Here is a 22,778-nt window from a genome sequence, read left to right on the forward strand (position 1 = left end):
TAGGTGTGTCTGTCGCCGTCAAATCCGATCCCAAACCGGCGCTCGTCAACATAGCTTGGGCAACACGGTAGATGCACCCGTCACAATCCAGCAGGAGCAACAGGGTCGCTCAGCGGATTCGCATCGCATGAAGCCTGTATTCAACAAGACTCCGAGTCCCTAACATCTGAGTACTCCATCACCTGAATACAGCCTGTCAGAGTTCAGTTCGCAGAAGGGTCGAGCTGGGCGCCTCTAGCCGCCCCACAGAAGAGAAGCTGTTGTCTACAAGGATGAAGCGTTTCGGCGCCAGAGTCGTAAGTCAGGTTGTTTGGCTGCCAATCCTGCCAATCCCGAGCATTCTACTGATTGAGTTGTGATACAGCTGTCGCGGGGCAAGGACAAGGACAAGGACAGCAAGTCCAAGAAGAATAAAGATGCGAAGGACGGAACAGCGTCGCCGAACACCTCGAAAGATTCCACCCAGTCGCCCGTCATTACCCCTTCTTCCTCTACTTCCACCCTGAATGACATTCGCAACAAGCCACTCCCCCCCAACAGTGCCGCCCATGGCGATCCCGCTACTCTAGGTGCCCAGACCCAGCCCGGCAGCGCCGGCGTGAATCCCGGCGCACCGGATCGATTCGGCGGCGGCATTACTGGACAGTCTCAGGGTGCCAACGGCAGCGGCACGCCTGTTAGGCATGGCCCTCTTCCTCCCACGGTTATAATCAGCCCTAGCGCTCCGGTAAGGCCCGGCCGTTGTCCCAGCCGTTTGTGAACCGTGACTGACGCCACATGTTTCTCGCAGCACGTACCGCCGCCCGGCGCCGCTGAGACGATGCCGCACGATCTCGCCCCGCCAAAGGCCGGCCAGAAGTCGCTGATGTACGACCGATTGCACCAAACTCCTAAGGACGTCCTTGAGGGCCCCAAGACGCCGAGGCGGCAACACTCGTCGCGGTTCGACATCTCTCCCCATCGTGAGCTGGAGAAGCTCCCTGGGTTCCACGAGGTTCCGCCGGGACGCCGGGAAGATCTCTTCATGAAGAAAATCGAGCAGTGCAACGTCATATTCGACTTCAATGATGCCAGCGCTGATATGAAGTCCAAGGAGATCAAGCGACTGGCTCTCCATGAGCTCCTTGACTATGTTGCCAACAACCGGCAGGTCATCACTGAGCCCATGTACCCCGTCGTCGTCGGAATGTTTGCGAAGAACCTGTTCCGCCCGATCCCTCCTCCCATGAACCCGCAAGGCGAGGCCTTCGACCCAGAAGAGGACGAGCCGGTCTTGGAAGTCGCATGGCCACACATCCAGGTTGTCTATGAGTTTTTCCTGCGGTTTATCGAGAGCCAGGACTTCAACACGAACATCGCGAAGGCGTACATCGACCATAGCTTCGTCCTACAACTTCTCGAGTTGTTCGATTCCGAAGATCCACGTGAGCGGGATTTCCTGAAGACGACGTTGCACCGCATATACGGAAAATTCCTTAATCTGAGATCCTTCATACGTCGGTCCATCAACAACGTCTTCTTCCAGTTCACCTACGAAACCGAGCGATTCAATGGCATCGCCGAGCTGCTGGAGATCTTGGGCTCCATCATTAATGGTTTTGCTTTACCCTTGAAGGAAGAACACAAGCTCTTCTTGACAAGAGTACTGCTCCCTCTTCACAAGGTGAAGAGCTTGAGCATGTACCACCCCCAGCTCGCCTACTGCATCGTGCAGTTCCTAGAGAAGGATGCTTCCTTGACAGAAGAGGTATGCCAACGCGGCCTTGTTGCCTATCACACCCCTCCACTAACACATGCACACACAGGTCGTCCTTGGTCTCCTGCGGTATTGGCCGAAGGTTAACAGCACCAAGGAGGTCATGTTCCTTAATGAGGTCGAAGACATCTTCGAGGTCATGGACCCGGCCGAATTCGCAAAGGTTCAGGAACCTCTGTTCCACCAGCTTGCGAAGTCAGTAGCGAGCCCGCACTTCCAGGTCGCCGAACGGGCGCTCTACTTCTGGAACAACGAGTACTTCTGCAATTTGGTCAGCGACAACGTCGAAATCATCCTCCCCATCATGTTTGCGCCACTCTATGAGAACTCAAAGGGCCACTGGAACAGGTTTGTGATGACACTTCATCTGCGACAACGGCCTATGTCTGACCGATTTATGCAGGACAATCCACGGGATGGTGTACAACGCAATGAAGCTGTTTATGGAGATCAACCCGCAGCTCTTTGACGATTGTTCACATGAATATACAGAGCAGCAGAACAGCGCCCCTGCGAGAGAAGCCCTTCGCCAGAGGAAATGGGCCGCCATCCAGGATCAAGCGAACAAGAGGAAAGCCGCCAATGGGTCGACCGCCGCTACCGGTGCACCACCACCACGTATGGCACAGCCAACTCTCCCTAGGGTGGATGAGATGGACGCTGCCGAGGACAACCAGAAGCGGCTGGACTCGCTTAAGCTTCAGGATGGCGATAGGAGCCGTCGGCCCGGCATGCACGACAGGCAGAACTCAGTTGGCTCCGCACGGAGTCGTTGAGTTTTGCCAACTGCCGATCAGTTTTCTCCGGACTTCGTTCTGTCAATGTGCCCTAATAGGGCATGCGCCGTTTTTTGCAATTCGTCTGCCTCGACCATAAGAAACCTAACAATACAACCATTGGTTTTCTACACTTAAGCTTTTGGTTTTAGGAGTTGGGCGTTGGAAGAGGCATAAGCACAGCCAGCGGAAAACAATGCAAAAGCGTTCAACATTGAGATGTTCTGCATCGCTGTGCTCTGCTTTGGCTTTGGCTTCTTTGCTTGCGCGAGGAGTATTTCGCTTTCCCTCTTCGCTGATACAGCGGACTCGGCGTGTCCGTGTCCGAGTTACGCACTGTCTTGTTCCCGGTCTTAGCGCTGGAGATAGCGCAGGGCTAGATCAGTTAGGGTCGGGCTAGGCTTGGGCTGTGGGCTTAGGCAAGCAACTGCCTGGACCTCTGGAGTGCTCAGAGGGAGGGTATGGTAACTCTGGACACATGAGAGACTGGGCTAACCGGACGAGTGAAGAACATGCGATCCGCAAACCTTCACTTCCTTCAGCATTTTCCCTTTCGACTACTACAAGTGCATTCTACTCTCTCTCGCTATTTTGTTGATTTTTCTTTCACTTGGCTTGTTTTCTTCTGTTTCTTCCACCGATCCCCTTCTATAGCGGGCCCCGACAATGAATGGCTAGACTTTTTGCATGGCTTGTGCAGTATTGTTGGCTTGGGCTTGTGCCTCACATTAGTGTTGTGGCTTCAAGTTACCACTCACTGTACATTTTACTACCTTCCTAGGTCAGCCAGCCCGGCTCCGGCTCTTCTTGGGCTCAAAGCCAGCGGATACGGTGATGAGGGAATGACGTGCTCGGGGAGGAGGAAAAGGAGAGTGGAGGGGATGGCAAGGGGCTGAAGAGGTCATGGCCGCATCAGTTATCCCTACAGAACGGATTACCTGGTAGTTTTCAGCGGCGTTGGTTAGGGTACTCTGAATTTTCTTTACATCAGGGTAATCAAATGATAGACGTGGGATTCCCTCTGCGTTTCGCTGTCTTGCTCGGGTGTTTTGCAGTTGATCCGCTCACGGCCAGGAGCAGAAATCACCCATGCGTTAGAAAGCAGTATGTCAGTCGCGGCGAAAGCGGTTGGCAATAAAATCCGGACCCAGAAGTGATGTTCCGAAGCCCGCTGATCGACTGATACGGTGGGATCAAGCTTCCACTTCCATCCAGGATGCTTCGGTCACATCACAGAGCAACCCTCATGCAAACTGTTTTTATAGCTTATCATATATATAGTAGATCAGACTACGGCAACGGTCATATTCACTTCAGCCATCCCCTCATTGCATACAACGAATGCTAGAGCACAAATAAGTCCGCATAAAATCAGCCGCGAGGCGATAAAGCAGCAGCCTGTTGAGCGCCCTGTCAACTCTTATGAATCACCCACATCACACACACCTCCCACCCTGACACTCCTCACCCGCGGCGCCCTTGTTGATAGAATCCATTCCGATGCCCTCCCGGAGCTTGTGGAGGCGGTGGAGGTGGGGCCCATGAACCGGGCAAAGGAGGCGGCACCGCGTTCCCACCGGGTACAAAGAAGTTGGGCTGCTGACCCATTGCCAGCGGCGGTATGGGTGGAGGGGCAGGTGGCCACGGGCCCTGATAGTTCGGAGGCTGAGGTGGCGGAATGGGGAACCCTAGACCGAACCCGGGCTGAGGCGGAATTGAAGGTGGGGGAATCGGAAAAGGCATTGACGGCGGAAACAAGGGCGGGTGTTGTTGATTCCAGCTACCGGGAGGAGGCGGGTTCGGGGGAATGAAACCCGGCCTCGGCGCTTCGTTGGAGCGCGGAGGAGGTGGGCTCCAGGATCGGCTTCTGGAACGGGATGGAGAGAAGTCCGGACTCTGTGGCTGGTAATCACCATTCTGGTTGTAGCGTTCTTGCTGGTATCTGTCTCCACGGGGCATGGACCTGGTTTGTGACCGCTGCGGAGACCGAGAACGGAGCCGACTTCGCGATCGACGGTAGCTGCGATTCCTGGATCGGTTACTCGGAGTGCGGCTCCTACTGCGACCGCGACCGCGCCGTCTATCCTGCGGAGACACTGACCGTCTTTTGCCCTTGAAGGTAGCATGTCTCGCACTTCGGCTCGAGGTTCGGCTACGGCTTCGTGATGACCAGCTTCGTGATTGGCTTTCCGACCGGCTGCGTGATGGTGATGAGCCGTTCCTGCCACGCCTAGCTTCGCGATCGGCCCGGTCGTTCCGATCGCTGCGCCCTCGTCGCCGACGCTTCATCTTCTCGCAGAATGCACGAGACCAGCCATAGTACGTATCCCCGCCAACCGTCTCCCCGGTGATCTCGTCAATCTCGACGCGCTCCCCTAGGCGGTTGATATCAGACGCAGGCTCATCAAAATTGGCTTCTTTGGAGTATATCCTATCGACATCCGCCAGCAGATTCTTTACCGCTTCCACGAGGGATTTGTCGGCTGGCCCTTGTGCTAGGACCAGGGGCTTGATCATTGACGGGTTCATCGGGCGGGTCGAGTTCGGCTCCAAGACCGGAAGCCAGTTCCCCGCGGGCAGATCGTACCACGGGATTGAGGGGTCCCCGTGCATGGCCGGCATGACCCAAGGCGCTGTCTTCGCTGCTTTGGCCAGGGCGCTGGCTGAATTGTCGGCTTCGTCGCCATTCTGTCCCTCCTTCGGCAATGATAGCCCCTCGTCAACCGCAGTCCGAAGCTGTTGAATGAAACTGCGGGGGAAGTAGCCCTTCTCCTCCCATAGCCCAATAAGATCGTGGATCTTTCGGATATGCTTAGGGCAGTTTTTGAAAGATGCCGCACTTCCGACGAGAACAGGAAGCGTCGGCTCCAGCTTCTGGGCGAAAGTTTCGTCGTGATTGCGATGCTTGACGTGGTAGAGTATGTCGTTCAGAATATACAGGACGTGCAGGCGTCGGCGCTTTGCAGACGGCAAACGTTTTCTCTGACTGTCCGGGGAAACGGCATCCTTCTCCCCGCCAAACGACTTGGAGAGAGCGGCCAGGTATTTGCAGAACGAGGCAACCCGAGCCGACGAGGGAACCAAATTGCTGAGAGCCCATTGCTTGCATCTCTGGCGTGCGGCTTAGCCGATGCGTCCAAACAACGGGAAAAGCGACACGGATGAAGCGCGTTATCAAACCTGGACATTGGGGGGTGAGCACTCGGCGACGGTCGAGTTGACGAGGGCGATCATCGATTCGATATCGTCGCGTGAGCATGGCCGCGGGTCGGCGCGGAACAGAGCCCCTGACAGCGCCGTCTTGGCGACGATAAGCTCCGCCGACGCCATGGTTGCTGGTGCCACGAGCAACGGCCGAAGAGCGCTGCTGTTGGCGTTTGGATGTGCGGCTGTTTCGTGGACAAGCGCGTCGGTTTGACGGAAAATACCGAGCGCATTCAACCTTCCGCAGTTTCGATGGAAAGTCGCCAAGCCAGCCCACAGAGCCGTTGGGACCCACACATTCTCTGTCTAAGATGATTGGCTGAATGATCGGAGGCTTTCTGCTACAAATATACGATTGCGTGAGGGAGTTAGCACTTTCAGTGTCTATTGTACAGCTCCTACGTATGTACGTTCATATGCCATCCAAAACACCGATCCGTGCCTTCCCAAGCACACCAGGAGAATAGGTTGTCTTGGCAGAAAACATGCGCCACGATGAGGACTGCCGTCGACACAGGCGACTTCTCGGTATTCCACCTCCATCGGTGATACATCCCACGAGGCATACTCCTATGCACCCTGTAAGAACCCCAGGAGAGGCAATCCATGCTGTTGTGATGGCCAGTCATCCACCGGTATTCGTTCAAGAAAAACGATCCCCTTTCGGACTCCGGAACGGCTGGCTGCTCTCGTACTTGCTCTTCTCTACTATCCTTTGTTGCTCAGTAACGGGTGCGTGTCGTGTCGGTGCTGGGTCGCTACTCGACTCCTGGCTCGGCGAGTACGCCATGTCCGTTCGCGCTGGCTCGTCATATCCTCTACTCGCAATGTTTTGGGAGTGCTCGAGCGAGTCGGCAACCGCCTTCCTCCTCCGTTGTTCCTCTAGCCGGGATTGACGATCTGCGTTGATGTTGCGCTTCGCGACGTAGTATGCCACGCCACCGGCTGAGAGTGCGCAGTCGTCGTTAGCATCCAACATTCATTTGGTCAAGAACCAGGGAGCGCAGATCTGCCATACCGGCACACAGAGAGCCCCAGCCCAGCCTACGATATGTCAGCGTGGAGCGAAACACATGGACTGCGATGCACCTCACCAAAAGGACTTGACCTGTTCAGGAAGATGTTAGTTGCGCTGCCGGTCGATATATCACTCCCAGCTACTTACGGTATTCATGGTCCTTTGATGATTTGAGATCCGCTCTTGAAGTAGTAGTTGCAAAGCGCTAATAAGGAACTTGGACAGTGAGAGAGAAATGTTCGGTTTGGAATCGCGTGATGCAATGGATATGAGCCGAGCTCAGGTGGGACGATTCCAGACAGCACCCTTGAACCCTGCTCATTGGCTCATTGTGGATGATTCATCGACATGTAGTATACAACCACCTGTAATGGTAATACACTGCAGGACGTGTCGTACCAATGACTGCTAGTGAAAAATACGCAAGTTTTTACAGAAACCTGTCCATTGGCAATGCATAGTACAACGTGCATTCTGTATTGGGGAGAATCAGTCTTGGAAATACCGCACCTCTAAAAAGTGGCATCCCTATTAGTGTAATCCGTACCTCAGGTGTGTTGTGGTATCGATCCTCTACCTAGGTGAGGTGTGTATGTATGTCTGCGGTATACGAGGGGTAAAACCGAAACGGCACGTAAGGACACGCATTCCTAGTGTACCTAGACATTACACATAACATCACATTAGCCCCAAGATTCTAGCACTCGGGATTCGATCACATAGAATTAAATGGAGAAGAAGAGGGGGGAAATGAATAGGAAGAGGCAGAGGAGGAAGAAGAGTACGTAATGCGATAAGTGATAGTCCTTTATTGAGGGTTATGTGCAGGTGTTTTTGGTTGAAGAGCCACCGTACAATACACGAGACTGTGTAATTACCGCTAATTCGTACGCATCTTTGTAAAACTACGGAGTACCGTTAGTTATTTACTCATCCACGGCAAGCATGAAACTTGGGGTCCCGGCCCCTGCCTGCGGCAAATGGCTGGCCGGTGGGTCGCAACCGGATCTCAGACACCCAATTACCCAACGGGGAAGCACATCGTCATTTGCCCTTGCGCGGCTTAGAGGCACCCACTTTGCACCAACATGCTTCCCCCAACAGCGCCAGGAAGTGCCCTCAAGACGCGGAACCGAATCGGACCAGAAGAATAGGGGCCAAACCGCCCTGCCTCCGTGGATGAGGTTCTGGCGCAATCCAACACAACCAGAAGTGCCTTGCCAGTGCCCACAGCCGACTGCCCCGCTGCTTGCAGATGCACCGTCCCGCAACGCGCATGCGCTCGTTTCCCTGTGGCAGAGACAGCGCACCGTCTAGACTCGCTCCGGATGCACAACCTCCCATGACATACGGAGGTTCCTGGCCGAGGGTGAATGGGTCACACAATCCTTGAAGTTACTCTTCTCCCACATTGCGGCCATGGATCCTCCAGGCGGCGACGGCCCTGACGGCTCGTCCATCGTGAGTACACTCCCGATCCATCGCCATTACTGTTGACAAGCATGGTAGCTCGCAATCAGTATTCTAATGCTCGGTTGTTCTACTAGAGACCCGTGTCCTCGCTGCTAGCCAAGTTCGAGAACCTGAACAAATCTTCTGATGCCTCACCGCAGACCGGGCCCTCTTCCCGGACTACATCCCCCGGTCCAGCACCTGTGCCGGCACCGAAGCCCGGGCGGCTACGCGAGGGAGATGTGAGCCCATCGGCGGCGCGCGAGCCACCTCCCGTTCCAGCAACACGCCCCAGGGAGAGGCTGAACGTCACAACCGTCGGAACCCCAGCCACCAATATTGGACTTTCTACGTCTCCCACACGCCCTGTTCCTCCACCCCTCAGCCCTCGTTCCGCGCATCCCCCGTCGTTTACCATCGAACCTCCTCATTCACCGCCGAAAATGGGTCTTGGGATGCCTACGGGCGACCGGCCCGCTTTTGTGAATACCGATTCTCTGGTCAAGCCTTCGTCGCCAGCGACGGCAACCAAGCAATTCAAGATTCCCAGTCGCCCTCGTACGCCGGTGCTCGAGCCCAAGAGATCGCCCCGTCTTGCGCCCTCGAAGCCCCCGTCCCCTCCTCCGCCTAGACGATCCGCGGAGCTAAGACGGGAAAGAGAAGTGAAGGATGTCAGCAGACCCGTTCCTCCTCCCGTTAATCGGGCTGAAAAGCCTCTGATAGGAGCAGCGCGCTTTTCTCTCTTTTCGCAACCTAGCCAGCCCGCCGATGCGCACAATCGCGCCGCAGACAAGGTCTCGCCCTTCAGCAGTCCTCCCGGCAGCAGCAGATTTGCCGAGGAGGAGTCGCCCCCTGCGTTACCCACGAGACCGAAGACGCACTCAGAAAAGTTACAGCGGTCAAGGACGTTTGAGACAGCTGGCGAGCCTTTTGAGCCACCACCGCTGCATCCTTCAGTCGTGGCCAGGAGGTTAGAAAGAGAGGGCGTCAATGCTGGGGAACCGGCCAGTCCACAGCAGCCTAGTGACCAGCGACCGGCGCTTCCAGCGCGGCCGGTGAGTATCATAGACTCAGGCCGCGCTATTCAGACGGCTTCAGCACCGCCACCGCGGCCGCCCCGACCAACTGTGAACACTAACTACCCTCACGACGTTGGCTCGCAGAAGCGAGTTGCGTCAACGCCGACAACACATGCGCCGCCTACGATCCCAAGGCTCAATGGCAAGTCTATGAACATGGGAGTGGACCGGATGTCAAGCAGGATCCCAAGCGATCTCCGTGCACCCACTGCCCCGGCTACCCCGATCGAGTCGCGGCCCTCAGACGGCCAACCGGGGGGTTCCGCGAGGGCCGACACGTCTGCACCCGTGACCGCGGCGTACCCGGATACCTCGAAAACCAACCGGAGCAAGCCTTATATCGCAAAAGGCGTGCACGAGATTGCGACGAACTACGACAGTCGGATGTTTGATGTGTGTTGCGGATTGGTCTGCACGACTGGCACTTACACACGAGCCTGGAGCGTACAAGATGGCGACCTCGTCATGAGCCTGGCCATGGGTGAAGGCATGAAGGGGACTGCGGTCGCGTTCAAGCCAGGGGAAAACGTTGATGAGGAGGGCAAACGGGTCTGGATCGGCAACAGTTTCGGCGAGCTATTAGAAGCCGATGTCCTGTCGCAGCGCATCACCGACAACAAGCCTAACGCCCATGGGCGGTGTGAAATCATCAAGATATACAGGCACTTCAACGAATTGTGGACGCTGGATGAAAGCGGCACGCTCCACGTCTGGGGTCCCGACGACAGGGGCGTGCCGAACTTGTCCCTGGGTCCCACCCAGTCCTACCGCCTGCCCAAGGGGCATGTGTTCTCCATAGTTGTGGGTGATGAGCTCTGGCACGCGACAGGCAAAGAGATACGGATTTTCCTGCCGACTCTCGAGGGGAGGACGCAGTTCCAAGTCCTGATGCGACCATTGGGGCAAGACAGCGCAGGCGAAGTAACATCGGGCACCCTGCTCACATCAGAACCGGACAAGGTCTTCTTCGGGCATAGCGACGGGAAAGTGAGCATCTACTCAAGGAAGGACTACTCGTGCCTTGGGGTAATGAACGTCAGCCAGTATAAGATCAACTCACTAGTCGGAGTGGGTCAGTACATTTGGGCTGGGTATAATACGGGCAAAATGTCGGTATTCGACATGGACCAGACGCCGTGGACTCTGAAAAAAGAGTGGCAGGCGCATAAGAATCCCGTCATCAACGTGGTTGCCGACCGTTCCAGCTTCTACAAGCTCGACCGGTGCCAGGTGGTCTCGCTAGGGGCGGATAACATGCTGCGTACCTGGGATGGGCTCCTCCAAGATGACTGGTTAGAGCACGAGATGAAGCGCAAAGACACCGAGTACTGCAGCTTTGAGAAAATCAAGGCCCTCGTCCTGACATGGAACGCGGGTGCTTCGACACCCCATAGCCTGCGCTACTCCGAATCTGACGCGGCATTCTTTCAAAAACTCCTGCAGAGTAGCGATTCGCCAGACATTATTGTCTTTGGTTTCCAGGAGCTTGTGGACCTGGAGGACAAGACAGCGACAGCGAGTGAGCATAAACCCCCCCTTTTCCGCTATAATGTGCGCCATAACATGGGATACTAATATCTTCCTGCAGAACGCTTTCTCAAGCAAGGGAAGAAGAAAAAGGAGGGCGCAGACCAGGAAAGGATGAGCCACCAGTACCGCGACTGGCGCAACTTCCTGGTGCAAATCCTAGACGACTACATGTCGAGCGGTGGCCTCTATCACGTCCTCCACACGGCACCGCTCGTAGGCCTGTTCACGTGTATCTTCGTGAAGGCAGATCTCCGCGAGCGCATTAGCAACCTGAGCAGCGCCGAGGTCAAGCGCGGCATGGGAGGGCTGCACGGCAACAAGGGTGCCATCGTGGTGCGCTTCATGGTGGACGACACGTCGCTCTGCTTCATCAATTGCCACTTGGCGGCCGGACAGTCGGCGGCCAACCAGCGACATAGCGACATCGCGGCCATCTTGGAAGCGACGCTCCTCCCCGCCGAGCGCGACCCGGCCGTGCGCATCGACAGCTTCGTCGGAGGCGGCGATGGCTCCATGATCCTCGACCACGAGCTCTGCCTTCTCAACGGCGATCTCAACTACCGCATCGACACCATGAGCCGCGACACGGTCGTCAATGCCGTCAAGGCAGGTAACCTCGCCAAACTGCTCGAGCGCGACCAGCTGCTCGTCGCGCGGCGCCGCAATCCCAACTTCCGCTTGCGCGCGTTTGAGGAGATGCCCATCTCTTTCGCGCCGACGTACAAGTACGACGTCGGCACGGATAACTACGACACGAGCGAAAAGCGGCGGAGTCCGGCGTGGTGCGACCGGCTGCTGTACCGGTGCGGGGCCGGCCGCGGGCGGATCGAGCAGCTGGATTACAAGCGGCACGAAGTGCGAGTGTCGGACCACCGGCCGGTCAGCGGGCGCTTCAGGTTTGAGGTCAAGAAGATCAACGCCAAGAAAAGGGCTGTGGCCTGGATGGAGTGCCAGCAGAGATGGGAGGATCTGAGGGCGGCGGAGGCGGAAAGAGAGAAGTAAGCTCCCACTTTCCTAATAAAAGAAGTTGCAGCATCTCCGATGATACTGACTGATCCTGCAGATTCTATTATTTGACCAGGATAATTGGCTATGACAAGACCACAGCGCAGCGGCTGATTAACCAGCAGTCGTCGAGAAGGGACCATAGAAGTCCCAGCAGGCACAGGGAATAAATGACTGGGCTGAGACAGGACAATGACGGTTAATTGGGATGGTCGATCCGGGAGACCCTTATAATAATCGTTCCTCATCGGCCGATGTTTAGAGATACATACCCCTGGAGTTGTTGGGTCACGGGAGTCGAAGATAGAGGGGGCTCCAACTTCCATGAATTGAATTACACCAGCGGGGGGCTTGAGTTGCTTTTGCTTCCATTTAAGGTACATTTGCTTCCGAAGCTGAGCAACGGTGTGAAGGTGAGAGTGGTGTGTCGGAGAATCGGTCAGGTAACTCGACCGATCCCGACTGCACTGCGACAGGCATGATGTCATCTAGACTGGGGACGGCTCATATGTGGCACTTGGAAGCAATCCTTCTTGCAGAAGCAGTAATTCTTTCTGAAGTCCCAATGACCCCTCATCGCTTTCACCGAGCTATCTCCTACTCCGACGGAGATTGTCGGCGTCGCAGAAGGGTCATATCGCTGGTCGGTACGATGCGTTGACGGTTACTTGAGGATACTCAGGCACGTTCAGGACAGTCGGCTCGGAGCACTGGACCGCCGAGATTGTCGGCGCCAAATTGTACCGTCTACTAGTAAGAGCGTGCCAGAACTGGCGTGTAGTGCTACATCAAGTGATGAAAGGATGCACCTGATTAATAATGGTGACGGCATTTGACGAGTATAAGAATGAGGGCTGGTGCTAACTCTGTGTCCCAAGTGTTGGCCACCACTCCAAGTCTAAACCTTGGCTTGATGCGTTACCTTGCACGAACACCACCTTCTCTTCAGACCACCACGCTTTTACCACGAGCAATTCACATGCCCGCCCGAAGCAAGATGGCCTCCGTTGCGGATCTCCCGTACAAGATGCACGTCACCCCGGACAACACGGGTCTCTGGCGCATTAAGCAGACCGACGAGGCAGCCAAGAAGGCCTCGGAGCTGTTGCAGGAGGACATGGAAGTATGCATACACCCGCGACTAAGAAGTCCGTCCTAGACTAACGTCAATCACCCAACAAGAAACACCACGTCTTCTTCAACAACGAAGGCTTCCACAACCACGTAGGCCTCCCTTCCCATCCATTCCATCCTTTCTTTCTCCCAACCTCCCAGCCCAAACCAGAATCCTAATACAATCAACAGATCCCACACCACCTCCTGGCCCTCTACGGCACCGGCGCGGGACCATCCCACCTAGCCCAAGCGTACCACAACAACGCAAGCTACCAGCGGCCGGCCCTGCCGCCACACACCTCCCAGCCCGGTGCGCCGCCGCTTGACTTCCGGCCCTTCCCCGCCGCGGCAGCGCCCTATTTCGGCCGCGAAGAGTACTACCCGGACTTCCTGCGCTTCTTCCAGGACGAGATCCGCAACCTCGGCAGCTGGCAGGCCGTGGTGGGCCGCTATGTCCTGGGGATTGGCGGCCGGGACGGCGACGAGCAAAAGGCCGAGGGCGGGGGGGAGGAAGAGCCGATGCTGACGCGGCTGTTCGCGGGGTTTCTGCACCCGCTGATCCAGCTCATGTACGGCGTCGAGTGGAACCAGGAGGCTGTCGTGGCCGAGGGGCTTGCGCAGGCTGCTGTGCACAGCGGGGATATTGGGGCGTATCTCTTGGGGGCCGAGAAAAGGGCGGCGGCCAGGGAGAGTCTGGACTCTACTACTACTACTACTACTATTGGAGAAGGAGGAGTGAGGGTGGCGGACTTGTTGGAGGAGGTTAAGAAGCACGGGAAGCTGGCGGTTGCGGCGAGGATGGAGGACGCGAATAAGATCCGGGATGGGGTGCTTGCGCGTGCCGGGGAGGAGATGATTGAGCTTGCGGCCAGGGTGAGGGTGCGGCCGGACGAGGTGGAGGAGCGGACGGCCGAGATGTTCAATACGGCGCTGTACGTGGCGGCTGCGGCGGCGCTGGTGAAGGAGGGGAAGCGGCCCAAGTTTGATTTCTTTTTGATGTGAGTTGGGTCCCCCCCCCACCCCGGTTGCCTGCTTGGATCTTTGACAGTGGCGGATGGAGATGCAGATTTCAGGGGTGAAAAACTGACCTGAGGAAACAGGCACCACGTGAACGCCAGCCCCATCTTCGTGACGCTCATTGCCGCGGATTGGATTCCGGCTGAGACCAAGGCGCGTCTTATCGAGTGGAAGATCAGGATGGACTTGCTCCAGTATGCCGCGCGCGGAGTGCCGGAGCTGTCGGTCGAGAAGCTGGCGAGTTACCAGCCCCAGAAGCCGCATGCTGGAGGGTCACTGCCCGGTACGGTAGAACTGCTTGTGTCTTGCTCGGAGCGTACTGTGTACCTAGAGTGTTGATTGCTGACCTGTGACAAACAGAAATCATCGCCCGCCTGCATACCTTCCCCGACGACGGACATGCCATCAAGCTGGGTAGGGCGACGGGTGTCTGCCACAACATCTGCAGGAAGTATGAAGACGAAGGCAAAGATTGGCTCAAAGTAAAGGGCGAGGATATGTGGAAGAGAGTCAGCCACTTGGTCGTCGACTCGGTTGAGGCGCCCGGCCCACACTGGGTGCGCAGTTGTGGCTTTGACGAAGCCTGGAAGGTATGTCAAAACGTCCCAGACTGGACTTGTGATAAGCTAACACGGCTCTAGGATGTCCCGGACGCCTAGGATGCACGGTATTGGGTGCGCGGAGTGCGCGCAAAGAGATGTCAAGGCTGTAGTCAAGCAGAAATGGAATGGGCTCTTTGTAAAACATCTGAACCAAGCCCCCTCTGTGGTATTGATCTTGTTAAATCCCAACGCCGGCCTGTGCCTACCTATTCTAGCCCAATCCATTCCTCCTCGCTCTGCGCCGCCTCGTCAGCCATGATATCGTGTATGGTCACCTCCTTTTTCGACGACGGCAGCGCCTTCATGCCCAGATCCTCCGCGCTCCCCGGCTCAAGCGGGCCCCTTGCTGACCTGTCCTTCGCCTGACCAAGCAGGTAGTCCACCATGTACACGTTCTCGTCGGCAAGCCGCCTGATCTCGTCCCTCATCTTGGCCACTGCCCGAGCCACGACGCGGAGCTCCACATCGACCTTGCCGCGGTTGGCCGTCAGCCACGCGCCGTGCTTGTCCACCAGCGCCTTGATCCAGAGCAGGCAGAACTCGACGTGCGGCGACTGCTCCGTTTGGGCAGCGACATACCGCAGGAGCCGCGACACATACACAGTCGGGAAATGCTCCACCACCAGCCCAATGTCCGGGTACGGAACGGCCTGGAAGACGCGCTGGATCAGCCCGGCCTCGTTCAGCCGGAAGGCCATGACCAACGCTTTGAGGTAGTCCTTCTCCTGCTCGAGCACGGCGAGTGTGGACGCAGGGGTGATCTCCATATTCAGATCGAACGGGTCAAACTGGACAGTGCTGTCCAGGCTGTAGATCAACAAGCCCTCTGTTGACGCCGCGCAGAATGAACTACCGCTTGGCGAGAACGACACCCCGGCCACTCTCACCTCTGGCGTTCTCCTCCTCGCTGATGGGTCGCCCCGTTTCGAACCGGGCAATGACCTGTCTATCCGGTCCTCCAAGTCGGAGGCCTCGCCTTGCTCGTCAAGCAGCCCGGCCGGCCCCGCCTCTGTGAGCAGCCTGCTGTTGAGGAACTCTTGTGTGCCCGACAGCGACAGGTTGACGCTCACAGTGAACTTCTTGAGAAGCACCATGGTGGTGGCGGAGTACAGACAGATGTACTTGCTGTTGCCGCCAGCCAGGAGACACGAACCATCCATGCTGTACCGGATCGTGTTGAAGCTCTTGGTTCCCGCCACGTTCGCTGCAGCCCTCCGGTCTGTTATTCTGCGGCCGCCGGAGACGTCGCGCCGCCCGTCGACGCCAGAAATCTGCTGCGCTTCCGAGACGGACCAGAATGACAGCTGGCCGTCAAGCGTGGAGATTGCAATCTGTAACGAGTCCGGTCTGAACGCGATGTCCAGAACATCGGATTGGAGCTGCAGGGGCTCACTGGTCTGTGTCCTATTGAAGATGGACCATATCCTAGCTGTTCTGTCCCAGCTGCCGCTGACTAGGAGCCCGCCGTTCGGCGCGAAAGCCAGAGACGACACCGGCCCTTCGTGACCGGAAAGCCGGTCAAGCAGTTGGCCTGTTTGGACAGACCAGATGTGGATATCGAAGGAGTCGATAGACCCTGCTGCAACAACCTCGCCGCTGGGGTCGACCGCCATGCAGGAAAAGGAGAGCCTCTCGGGCGCGGTGAAAGTCCTGAAGTTCCTGAACCTGATCAAATCCCATGCTCTGATTGACCCGTCCAAGCTTGCTGTGAAGAGGACGTTGCCCTTCTTCGCGAACTCGCAGGCTGTCACGCCACTGGTGTGCTCGGTAAAGGTCACGACGCAAAAGCCAGACTCGATGTCCCACACCTTAATCTTGCCGTCGTCTGCCGCCGTGACGATCCGTTGGCCGTCCGGCGAGTAGGCGAGCGCGTTCATGGCGTCGAAATGCCCCTGCTGTTTCAGGATGTACGACTCGGACTGCCACTCCCACACCAACAGTTGACCAAGTTTCGACGCTCCAAAGGCCAGCCACTCCCCGCTCTTGTTGATCGTCACGAAGTCGATTTCGTTCTGCGAGATGCTAAGCGTATGGATCATGTTGAAGTCTGGCATCTCATACAGCCCAAATACGCCGTTCGAGAAGCCTGCGACCAGCAGGTTCGAGGCGGCATGGAAGGCAGCGCATCGGACGGTCGCGGCATTCTGCATGAAGTAGTGTCGGCTGACGATTCTCCACCGCTCGTCTGATTCGTCCACCATCTCGTCCTCGTCCTGGCCTGGTCTTGTGGTATACTGCCATTCGAAGACGGCGCCATCCTTGCTGACCGTGTAGATTATTTCTTGGTCCTTAGAGAACCAAGCGCCCACCACTCCCTGCCTGTGTCCTGACAAGACTGTAGGGGTGAAACCTTCCTCCGCGTTTAAGCTCCATATCCTCGCCGTCAGGTCTTTTGATGCGCTGAGGAAGAACCGCGAATCGCTTGACCACTCTATATGCCGGACATCATCGAAGTGCTGTGTGTGCGTATGGTGGCGCACGAAGGGCGCAAATTCGAGGTCGCCTTGCGCATTCGAGTCTGGTGTCGATGGAACGTGCCAAACCTCGATTTTCCTCCCAAGTCCAACCACAAAGTACCTCCCAGATGGTGAGAACGAAAGGGCCGTCACATACGACTTGAAGGAGAAGTGGTATAGTACAATACGGCGGGGGACGTGGGTTAAAATGGCTTGGCCATCTCCGTCGATCGAGAGGAGGAGATTGCCCTGCGGGGTCAGGCCGATTCTCGAGATGTTCTTCCGGTGGGCGAAGGGGAGGGTGTATGACTTGTTACTGCAGTTGAGTTATTAGCGTAAGGCCCCGACGACTCCACGACGCAACATGCATACTCGACGAGGTTGAAGACAGTGACTCTGTTGCCGACGGGCGAGTACAGATGGGTGCCGTCTGGGCTGAACAGGAGGTTGCCCTGGCAGTAGACTGTCCCCAGCAGATTGGAGAACTTGAAATCCGTCTTCATGATCACCTCTTGTCCATCTCAAGCCGAGAAATCAACCTGCAGCAAGCTCCAATCGCCAAAGTGGGTGGGATGTCGCAAGTGTATGCTATGCCCGCCAAAATTTCCTGAAGACTAGGTACACTCGCTTTCCGTTCTGGAACTTTTTGGCGGGGACGGCAAATTCTTTCTCCTTGGTTCCGAGATTCCAAGGCTCAGGCCCGCTGGTCGAGGGACTCTGGCCGGCTTCTGTGAGAGGACTGCGGAGAATGCGGGAAAGGGGCACGACCCACTCAATTTTGAAGTCTGGTTGCCGTGTTGCTGGTGCTCCGTGCACGGCTGGCAGATCACTTTGGTCTGGAAATTTGACAGCCAAATTCCCCTGAAGCCCGAGCTCCTGTCTCCATCTCGTACCGGTGAACTGCAAATCACCACGCTTCTGCCCTCGCGACATTCCTCCCAATTGTCCTCGCTGCCATCGTTGCAGCACAATTTTTGATACCCTCGTCCTTCTACGTCATTCCGATCAGTCTTTAATCCAAGATGGCTCCTGCCACTGCCGAGAGCGCGTCGCCGATTGGCATTGCAAATCTGCCCAACCAGCGGCACAAGATTGTCGCGAAGAGGGGTGCAGCATTCACGATTATGGTCAGATGATGTGTCCCGCTGGCGTTGCAGCCGCTTTCTGACCTTCTATTAGGTTGCCGGGGAGTCAGGGTTGGGCAAGACGACTTTCATTAACACGCTCTTCTCCACGACAATCAAGAACTACGCCGATCACAAGCGCCGGCACCAGAAACAGATCGACAAGACGGTTGAGATCGAGATCACCAAGGCTGAGCTCGAAGAGAAGTTCTTTAAGGGTACGCGTCGACACGTGGATATAGAAGAGCAAGCACAGTTGCGGGTGCTAACCCGTTCCTAGTTCGCCTGACTGTCATCGACACCCCGGGCTTCGGCGACTATGTCAACAACCGTGACTCGTGGATGCCCATCATCGAGTTTCTCGACGACCAGCATGAGTCCTACATGCTTCAGGAGCAGCAGCCGCGCCGCCAGGACAAGATCGACTTGCGCGTGCACGCCTGCTTGTACTTCATCCGCCCCACCGGCCACACCCTGAAGCCACTCGATATCGAAGTCATGAAGCGGCTATGCTCACGCGTCAACCTTATTCCAGTCATTGCCAAGGCTGATACCCTCAGCCCGGCGGATCTGGCCAAGTTCAAGTCGAGAGTGAGCATCAGGCGGCCACTGTGCTCCCTCAGTCATCTCGTGCTAATACGTTCTAGATTCGCGCCGTCATCGAGGCCCAGAACATCAAAATCTACCAGCCGCCAATCGAGGAGGATGACGAGGCTGCCGCGCAGCATGCGCGCAGCCTGATGGCCGCTATGCCCTTCGCCGTGATCGGTTCCGAGAAGGACGTCAAGACCAACGATGGACGGATCGTGAAGGGCCGCCAGTACTCGTGGGGCGTGGCCGAGGTCGAGAACGAGGACCATTGCGACTTCAAGAAGCTGCGGTCGATCTTGATCCGCACCCACATGCTGGACCTGATCCATACTACCGAGGAGTTGCACTACGAGGCATATCGCGCGCAGCAGATGGAGACGCGCAAGTTCGGCGAAGCCCGCCCGCGGAAGCTGGACAACCCCAAGTTCAAGGAGGAGGAGGATGCGCTCCGCAAGCGCTTCACCGAGCAGGTCAAGATCGAGGAGCAGCGCTTCCGGCAATGGGAGCAGAAGCTCATCGCCGAGCGCGATCGCCTCAACAAGGATCTCGAGCAGACGCACGCCCAGATCAAGCAGCTCGAGCAGGAGCTGGAGCAGCTGCAGGGCAGTGCCGTTCGCAGCCATGGACGTCGTTAGGGAATCGGCGTTTCGAGGGACCCTGTCTTGTCTGGACTCCATTCGAGGCCGTTCACGGGCACGTTTTGACCTTATTGAATACCTGGGGTTCCCAGGCGCTCCCGGTCCTGCGCAACCGAATTTCTGGCTTATTGGGGCATGATTCCTGGAAGCTGCTTCATGGTGACTGGCAGAATAATTGGTTGACACACACGTGCTTTGCTTTCAGGCCCTTCTCTTTTCGTTTTGTTTTCCTCCGTCATACTACCCCTCGCAGTTATTCTATAGCAAACGGGAAAAAGGTGCGCAGATTCCCCGAGGATAGGAGGTCCTGAGCACTTCTCTCACAAAGGACTCGACCTCCTTAGCCGATTCTTTCCAGAGCCTCCCTTTTAGTCGAACGTTAGGAATGATGTAATTTAGCTGCCCCTTTCATGATACCAGATAATGAGAAAGGCTGCCTGTCTTGCAAACAAAAGGCGAGCTCTGTGAAGATTGGGGGCTATATGTAATACCACGTCCGCTCCCAGACAGCGAGCTGGATTGTCCTTGGATAGCCTCATAGACGCCTTCATCTAGACAGCGTCCATACTAGCCCGCGTCGTCAACTGCTCGTTTTTGTTGCCGAGCTTGGATATTTGCAGAAAAGCATCCACGCCATATCCCTCCAGACTGTGCAGCGCCAGGCTGCCAGCCCAGTACTCTGCGTATACCCTACTCAGCGGCAAGCCCATGCCGAGCCGCAGGTTGGGCGGCCGGCTCGATAGCGAGGCCAAAGAGCTGCTGATCTCGTTGCCTCTCCCGGCGTTCTCTGCTGCTGCAATACGACTGCCGTGTTCGTCTTCCTCGCCCTCAACCTGTAGCTCCTGCATCGTCGCCGCCATCTTGGGCACCTTGCCCAGGTTGGCCAGGATCTTGCCGCTGGCGGGTCCCTTGCTAAAGGACCACAGGTAGGGCATCTTCTCGCGGGGGATGCCGCCGCCTTGGTCGGAAATGCGGATGATCACATGTTGGTGGCTTTCGCAGATAGTGACTTCGATGGGCGGTGGGGGCTTATCAGGATCGGCCGCCTTGTCCTTGCGCCGCTGGTGTCTTTCGGCTACGGCTTGGACCGAGTTACGCAGCAGCTCGCCGATGATGTACTCGAGGTGACTGAGGATGTAGGGGAAGTTGGCGTCGAGGTGGCCGTCAATGTGAATCTCGGGAAGGGTTATATCAGGGCCGTAGGCGCGCCGGACAATATCGTGGACTGCCTTGCCGCAGCGTGATACCACATCTTTTGCGACGCACTTGAGAAAAACTTCGCCTATGAATTCAGACTCGGAGAGTTTGGCGCCCGGGGAGAACCAGGGTGCATGGAAGGTGTCGGTTAGGGCGAGGTGTTGTTCGGCGATTACGCGGCGCGAAATGCGCTACGGGGAGGGTGGTATGTCAGCCGCGACCTAGCAGATGAACGGAAGCCGTTTAGGCTAAACATACAGATCGGAGAATGGTATTCATGAACTTGTCGAGTTCTGCCGCGGCCATGAGGCCATTGCACTCGAGAATGCCCATTGCCAGCTTGGGAATGACCGTCAGGTGGGCTTTGAGCATGGAACGGATCGTCTGACAGAAACGGTCGTTGTCCTCCAGCGTCTTGATGTCTTTCACCTTGCGGAACGTGTCGAAGGCAGTGTAATACAAGTCATAAACCTCGCTCATGTGGGGATTGGTGACGACCACATAGGGCAGCTGTTGCATGTCACGGATCCGGTGGGCGATTCTGGGAGCAGAATCCAGTCAGGACGGCGTTCGATAGCGGACACAGAATACGCGCTTGCCTTGTTGGGAGCTCCGTCCTCACGTAGTTGGCCGAGCTGATCAGTCTCGACTCGGTCAACGAGCGCCCAAACACCATGAGCTGGCGCAGACTGATAGGGCGAGCTTCTTTCGCAACCCATCTATCCCAAAGAATGAGTGAGCATAGGAGTCGCAGCGGTACGGCCGAACAGGCAGGATAGCGGCATAGACATAAGTGGAGGCTCGTACTCATCCAAGACTGAGACAGGACGCCATGTCGGGCTATGAACATGCGAATACCGCGCTATTGGCCGATTTGGCAAGCACACACGTGCAGCCGTGCCCGGCCGCCCTGCCCTCCTCATCAGCCGGGCAAACGCCGTGGCATGATGCACCGAGATTCGCGGCATGCCGTAGCTGCCATGCGAGGAGAGCGGCGGATTCGTCGAGGACAGCTGGTTAACTGTTCAGAGTCGGTGAATGTGGCGAGGAATGGGTCATTGGGACAGACAGAGAGACTGTTGCCGATTGCGTTTACATCGGGAAGGGTGACTATTTAGCTACCGCAGAGCCTGTGAGTCAGCAACAGCTATGCTGGTCATATCCCAGCCGTCGCGATGCTTCGGTGCAACAGCCCTTAAACTTGCTCGGATGATGTGTTCAAGTTCTGCGATATCGCAACTGTCAAGTGAACGCAGCTTGACCAAACATACACCCTGTTGCGGGTCCTCTCGCGGCATTGCACATGCGGAGCAGGGCTCTTGATGACGGCAACAACGGCCGTTTATTATTGGTTAAATCACAATACAGCCGCACGGTAAGTTACAATACATACCAGCTTGTCTCAGGCACGGGATCTTCAACTGCTCATTGCCAGTGGTGAGCGCATTCAAGCTGCATTCCCTCGGCACACAGTATATTTCAAGGGTTTAGTCTACTTACTGTGGCTTAACACATTGCCCTCCTAATCTGGCTGAACTAGAGATTTTCAGACTGCACCTCACTAGATCTCTTGTGCAGCCCGTGAACTTCCTGACACGAAGGACGACAAGACCAAGACTGCTCCCCACCTCGAAAACGATGGAAACAATGAAGCGAGGAGCATAGACGCCACCTTAGAACAGCTGAGAAGCACAGGAGAAATATACTTCGCTTTGAGCAATCTGAGGACTTAACTATAACCATTACCATATTCAGCGCAATTCAATCCTAGAACCTCTACTTGCCTACCTATTTGCTATGCCTCCGACACAGCGAACTGTAACCTGCAGCGGGCAGCCCCAGCCGGACTGTCTCGGTGCAACACACGTCATTAGAGGGGCGTGAAACTGGTCCCTCTTTGAAGGATTCGTTAAGCAGGTACTTCATCGCTGCCGCCACACATCAAGTAGTGGGGCTAGCATCAAGTATCCATTGACGTGCCGAGCCTCGAGGTACTTGTACCCGCTGCTCTTGAAGTCCGTGCCGAAAAAGCTGGCCAAGCCATGGCTGCGCCCTCTTGCACCACGACCGGACCCCAGAGTGTGGAGTGGTGGTTCAAACCTCAGTTTCATTGTCTTGACAGCTTCCTCAAGTTGCATATTACTGCTTGCTGCGTGCCACTGCTACCAGCACTGTTTAGCCTTTTGCTTTTCTTGCTGCCGCAGCTTGCATCTTGTC

The 22,778-nt window shown here is 56.4% G+C and overlaps 9 protein-coding genes across 9 annotated transcripts; 5 read left to right on the forward strand and 4 right to left on the reverse strand.

Moving 5' to 3' along the window:
• Nucleotides 1–162: 162 nt before the first annotated feature.
• B0T15DRAFT_99356 (phosphatase 2A regulatory B subunit-domain-containing protein) lies at nt 163–2,788 on the forward strand. Its single transcript, XM_062871526.1, has 5 exons — nt 163–296; nt 365–727; nt 791–1,747; nt 1,806–2,104; nt 2,160–2,788. The coding sequence occupies exons 1-5, from the start codon at nt 273–275 to the stop codon at nt 2,530–2,532; spliced, it is 2,016 nt and encodes a 671-aa protein (XP_062723933.1). The 5' UTR covers nt 163–272; the 3' UTR covers nt 2,533–2,788.
• B0T15DRAFT_523672 (uncharacterized protein) lies at nt 2,552–3,795 on the forward strand. Its single transcript, XM_062868711.1, has one exon. The coding sequence runs from the start codon at nt 3,045–3,047 to the stop codon at nt 3,426–3,428; it is 384 nt and encodes a 127-aa protein (XP_062723934.1). The 5' UTR covers nt 2,552–3,044; the 3' UTR covers nt 3,429–3,795.
• On the reverse strand, nt 3,609–5,998 carry B0T15DRAFT_99326 (uncharacterized protein). Its single transcript, XM_062871525.1, has 2 exons — nt 5,713–5,998; nt 3,609–5,643 (listed from the first exon to the last, which is right to left on the reverse strand). Exons 1-2 carry the CDS (start codon nt 5,860–5,862, stop codon nt 3,997–3,999), a joined length of 1,797 nt encoding a protein of 598 aa, XP_062723935.1. The 5' UTR covers nt 5,863–5,998; the 3' UTR covers nt 3,609–3,996.
• Nucleotides 5,999–6,379: 381 nt separating this feature from the next.
• Nucleotides 6,380–6,910, reverse strand: B0T15DRAFT_508654 (uncharacterized protein; the record flags this gene model as incomplete). Its single annotated transcript, XM_062867739.1, has 4 exons — nt 6,380–6,681; nt 6,755–6,780; nt 6,831–6,844; nt 6,902–6,910. The coding sequence occupies 4 exons, from the start codon at nt 6,908–6,910 to the stop codon at nt 6,380–6,382; spliced, it is 351 nt and encodes a 116-aa protein (XP_062723936.1).
• Nucleotides 6,911–7,722: 812 nt separating this feature from the next.
• Nucleotides 7,723–12,366, forward strand: B0T15DRAFT_428822 (Endonuclease/exonuclease/phosphatase). Its single transcript, XM_062865694.1, has 4 exons — nt 7,723–8,215; nt 8,302–10,804; nt 10,874–11,813; nt 11,879–12,366. Exons 1-4 carry the CDS (start codon nt 8,174–8,176, stop codon nt 11,988–11,990), a joined length of 3,597 nt encoding a protein of 1,198 aa, XP_062723937.1. The 5' UTR covers nt 7,723–8,173; the 3' UTR covers nt 11,991–12,366.
• Nucleotides 12,367–12,817: 451 nt separating this feature from the next.
• B0T15DRAFT_490753 (uncharacterized protein) lies at nt 12,818–14,612 on the forward strand (the record flags this gene model as incomplete). Its single annotated transcript, XM_062866712.1, has 6 exons — nt 12,818–12,943; nt 13,003–13,044; nt 13,126–13,934; nt 14,037–14,236; nt 14,314–14,543; nt 14,595–14,612. The coding sequence occupies 6 exons, from the start codon at nt 12,818–12,820 to the stop codon at nt 14,610–14,612; spliced, it is 1,425 nt and encodes a 474-aa protein (XP_062723938.1).
• A 75-nt stretch (nt 14,613–14,687) lies between these two features.
• On the reverse strand, nt 14,688–17,743 carry B0T15DRAFT_428827 (WD40-repeat-containing domain protein). Its single transcript, XM_062865695.1, has 2 exons — nt 17,384–17,743; nt 14,688–17,327 (listed from the first exon to the last, which is right to left on the reverse strand). Exons 1-2 carry the CDS (start codon nt 17,512–17,514, stop codon nt 14,762–14,764), a joined length of 2,697 nt encoding a protein of 898 aa, XP_062723939.1. The 5' UTR covers nt 17,515–17,743; the 3' UTR covers nt 14,688–14,761.
• A 7-nt stretch (nt 17,744–17,750) lies between these two features.
• On the forward strand, nt 17,751–19,638 carry B0T15DRAFT_99543 (Septin-domain-containing protein). Its single transcript, XM_062871527.1, has 4 exons — nt 17,751–18,138; nt 18,191–18,353; nt 18,416–18,726; nt 18,783–19,638. Exons 1-4 carry the CDS (start codon nt 18,034–18,036, stop codon nt 19,359–19,361), a joined length of 1,158 nt encoding a protein of 385 aa, XP_062723940.1. The 5' UTR covers nt 17,751–18,033; the 3' UTR covers nt 19,362–19,638.
• A 21-nt stretch (nt 19,639–19,659) lies between these two features.
• On the reverse strand, nt 19,660–21,619 carry B0T15DRAFT_99549 (branched-chain alpha-ketoacid dehydrogenase). The gene is made up of 4 exons (XM_062871528.1): nt 21,369–21,619; nt 21,161–21,280; nt 20,820–21,102; nt 19,660–20,752 (listed from the first exon to the last, which is right to left on the reverse strand). Exons 1-4 carry the CDS (start codon nt 21,527–21,529, stop codon nt 19,916–19,918), a joined length of 1,401 nt encoding a protein of 466 aa, XP_062723941.1. The 5' UTR covers nt 21,530–21,619; the 3' UTR covers nt 19,660–19,915.
• Between the last annotated feature and the right edge of the window lie 1,159 nt (nt 21,620–22,778).

This window comes from Chaetomium strumarium, assembly GCF_033439665.1.
Source record: "Chaetomium strumarium strain CBS 333.67 chromosome Unknown B0T15scaffold_2, whole genome shotgun sequence".
In the NCBI taxonomy this organism is placed as follows: Eukaryota; Fungi; Ascomycota; class Sordariomycetes; order Sordariales; family Chaetomiaceae; genus Chaetomium; species Chaetomium strumarium.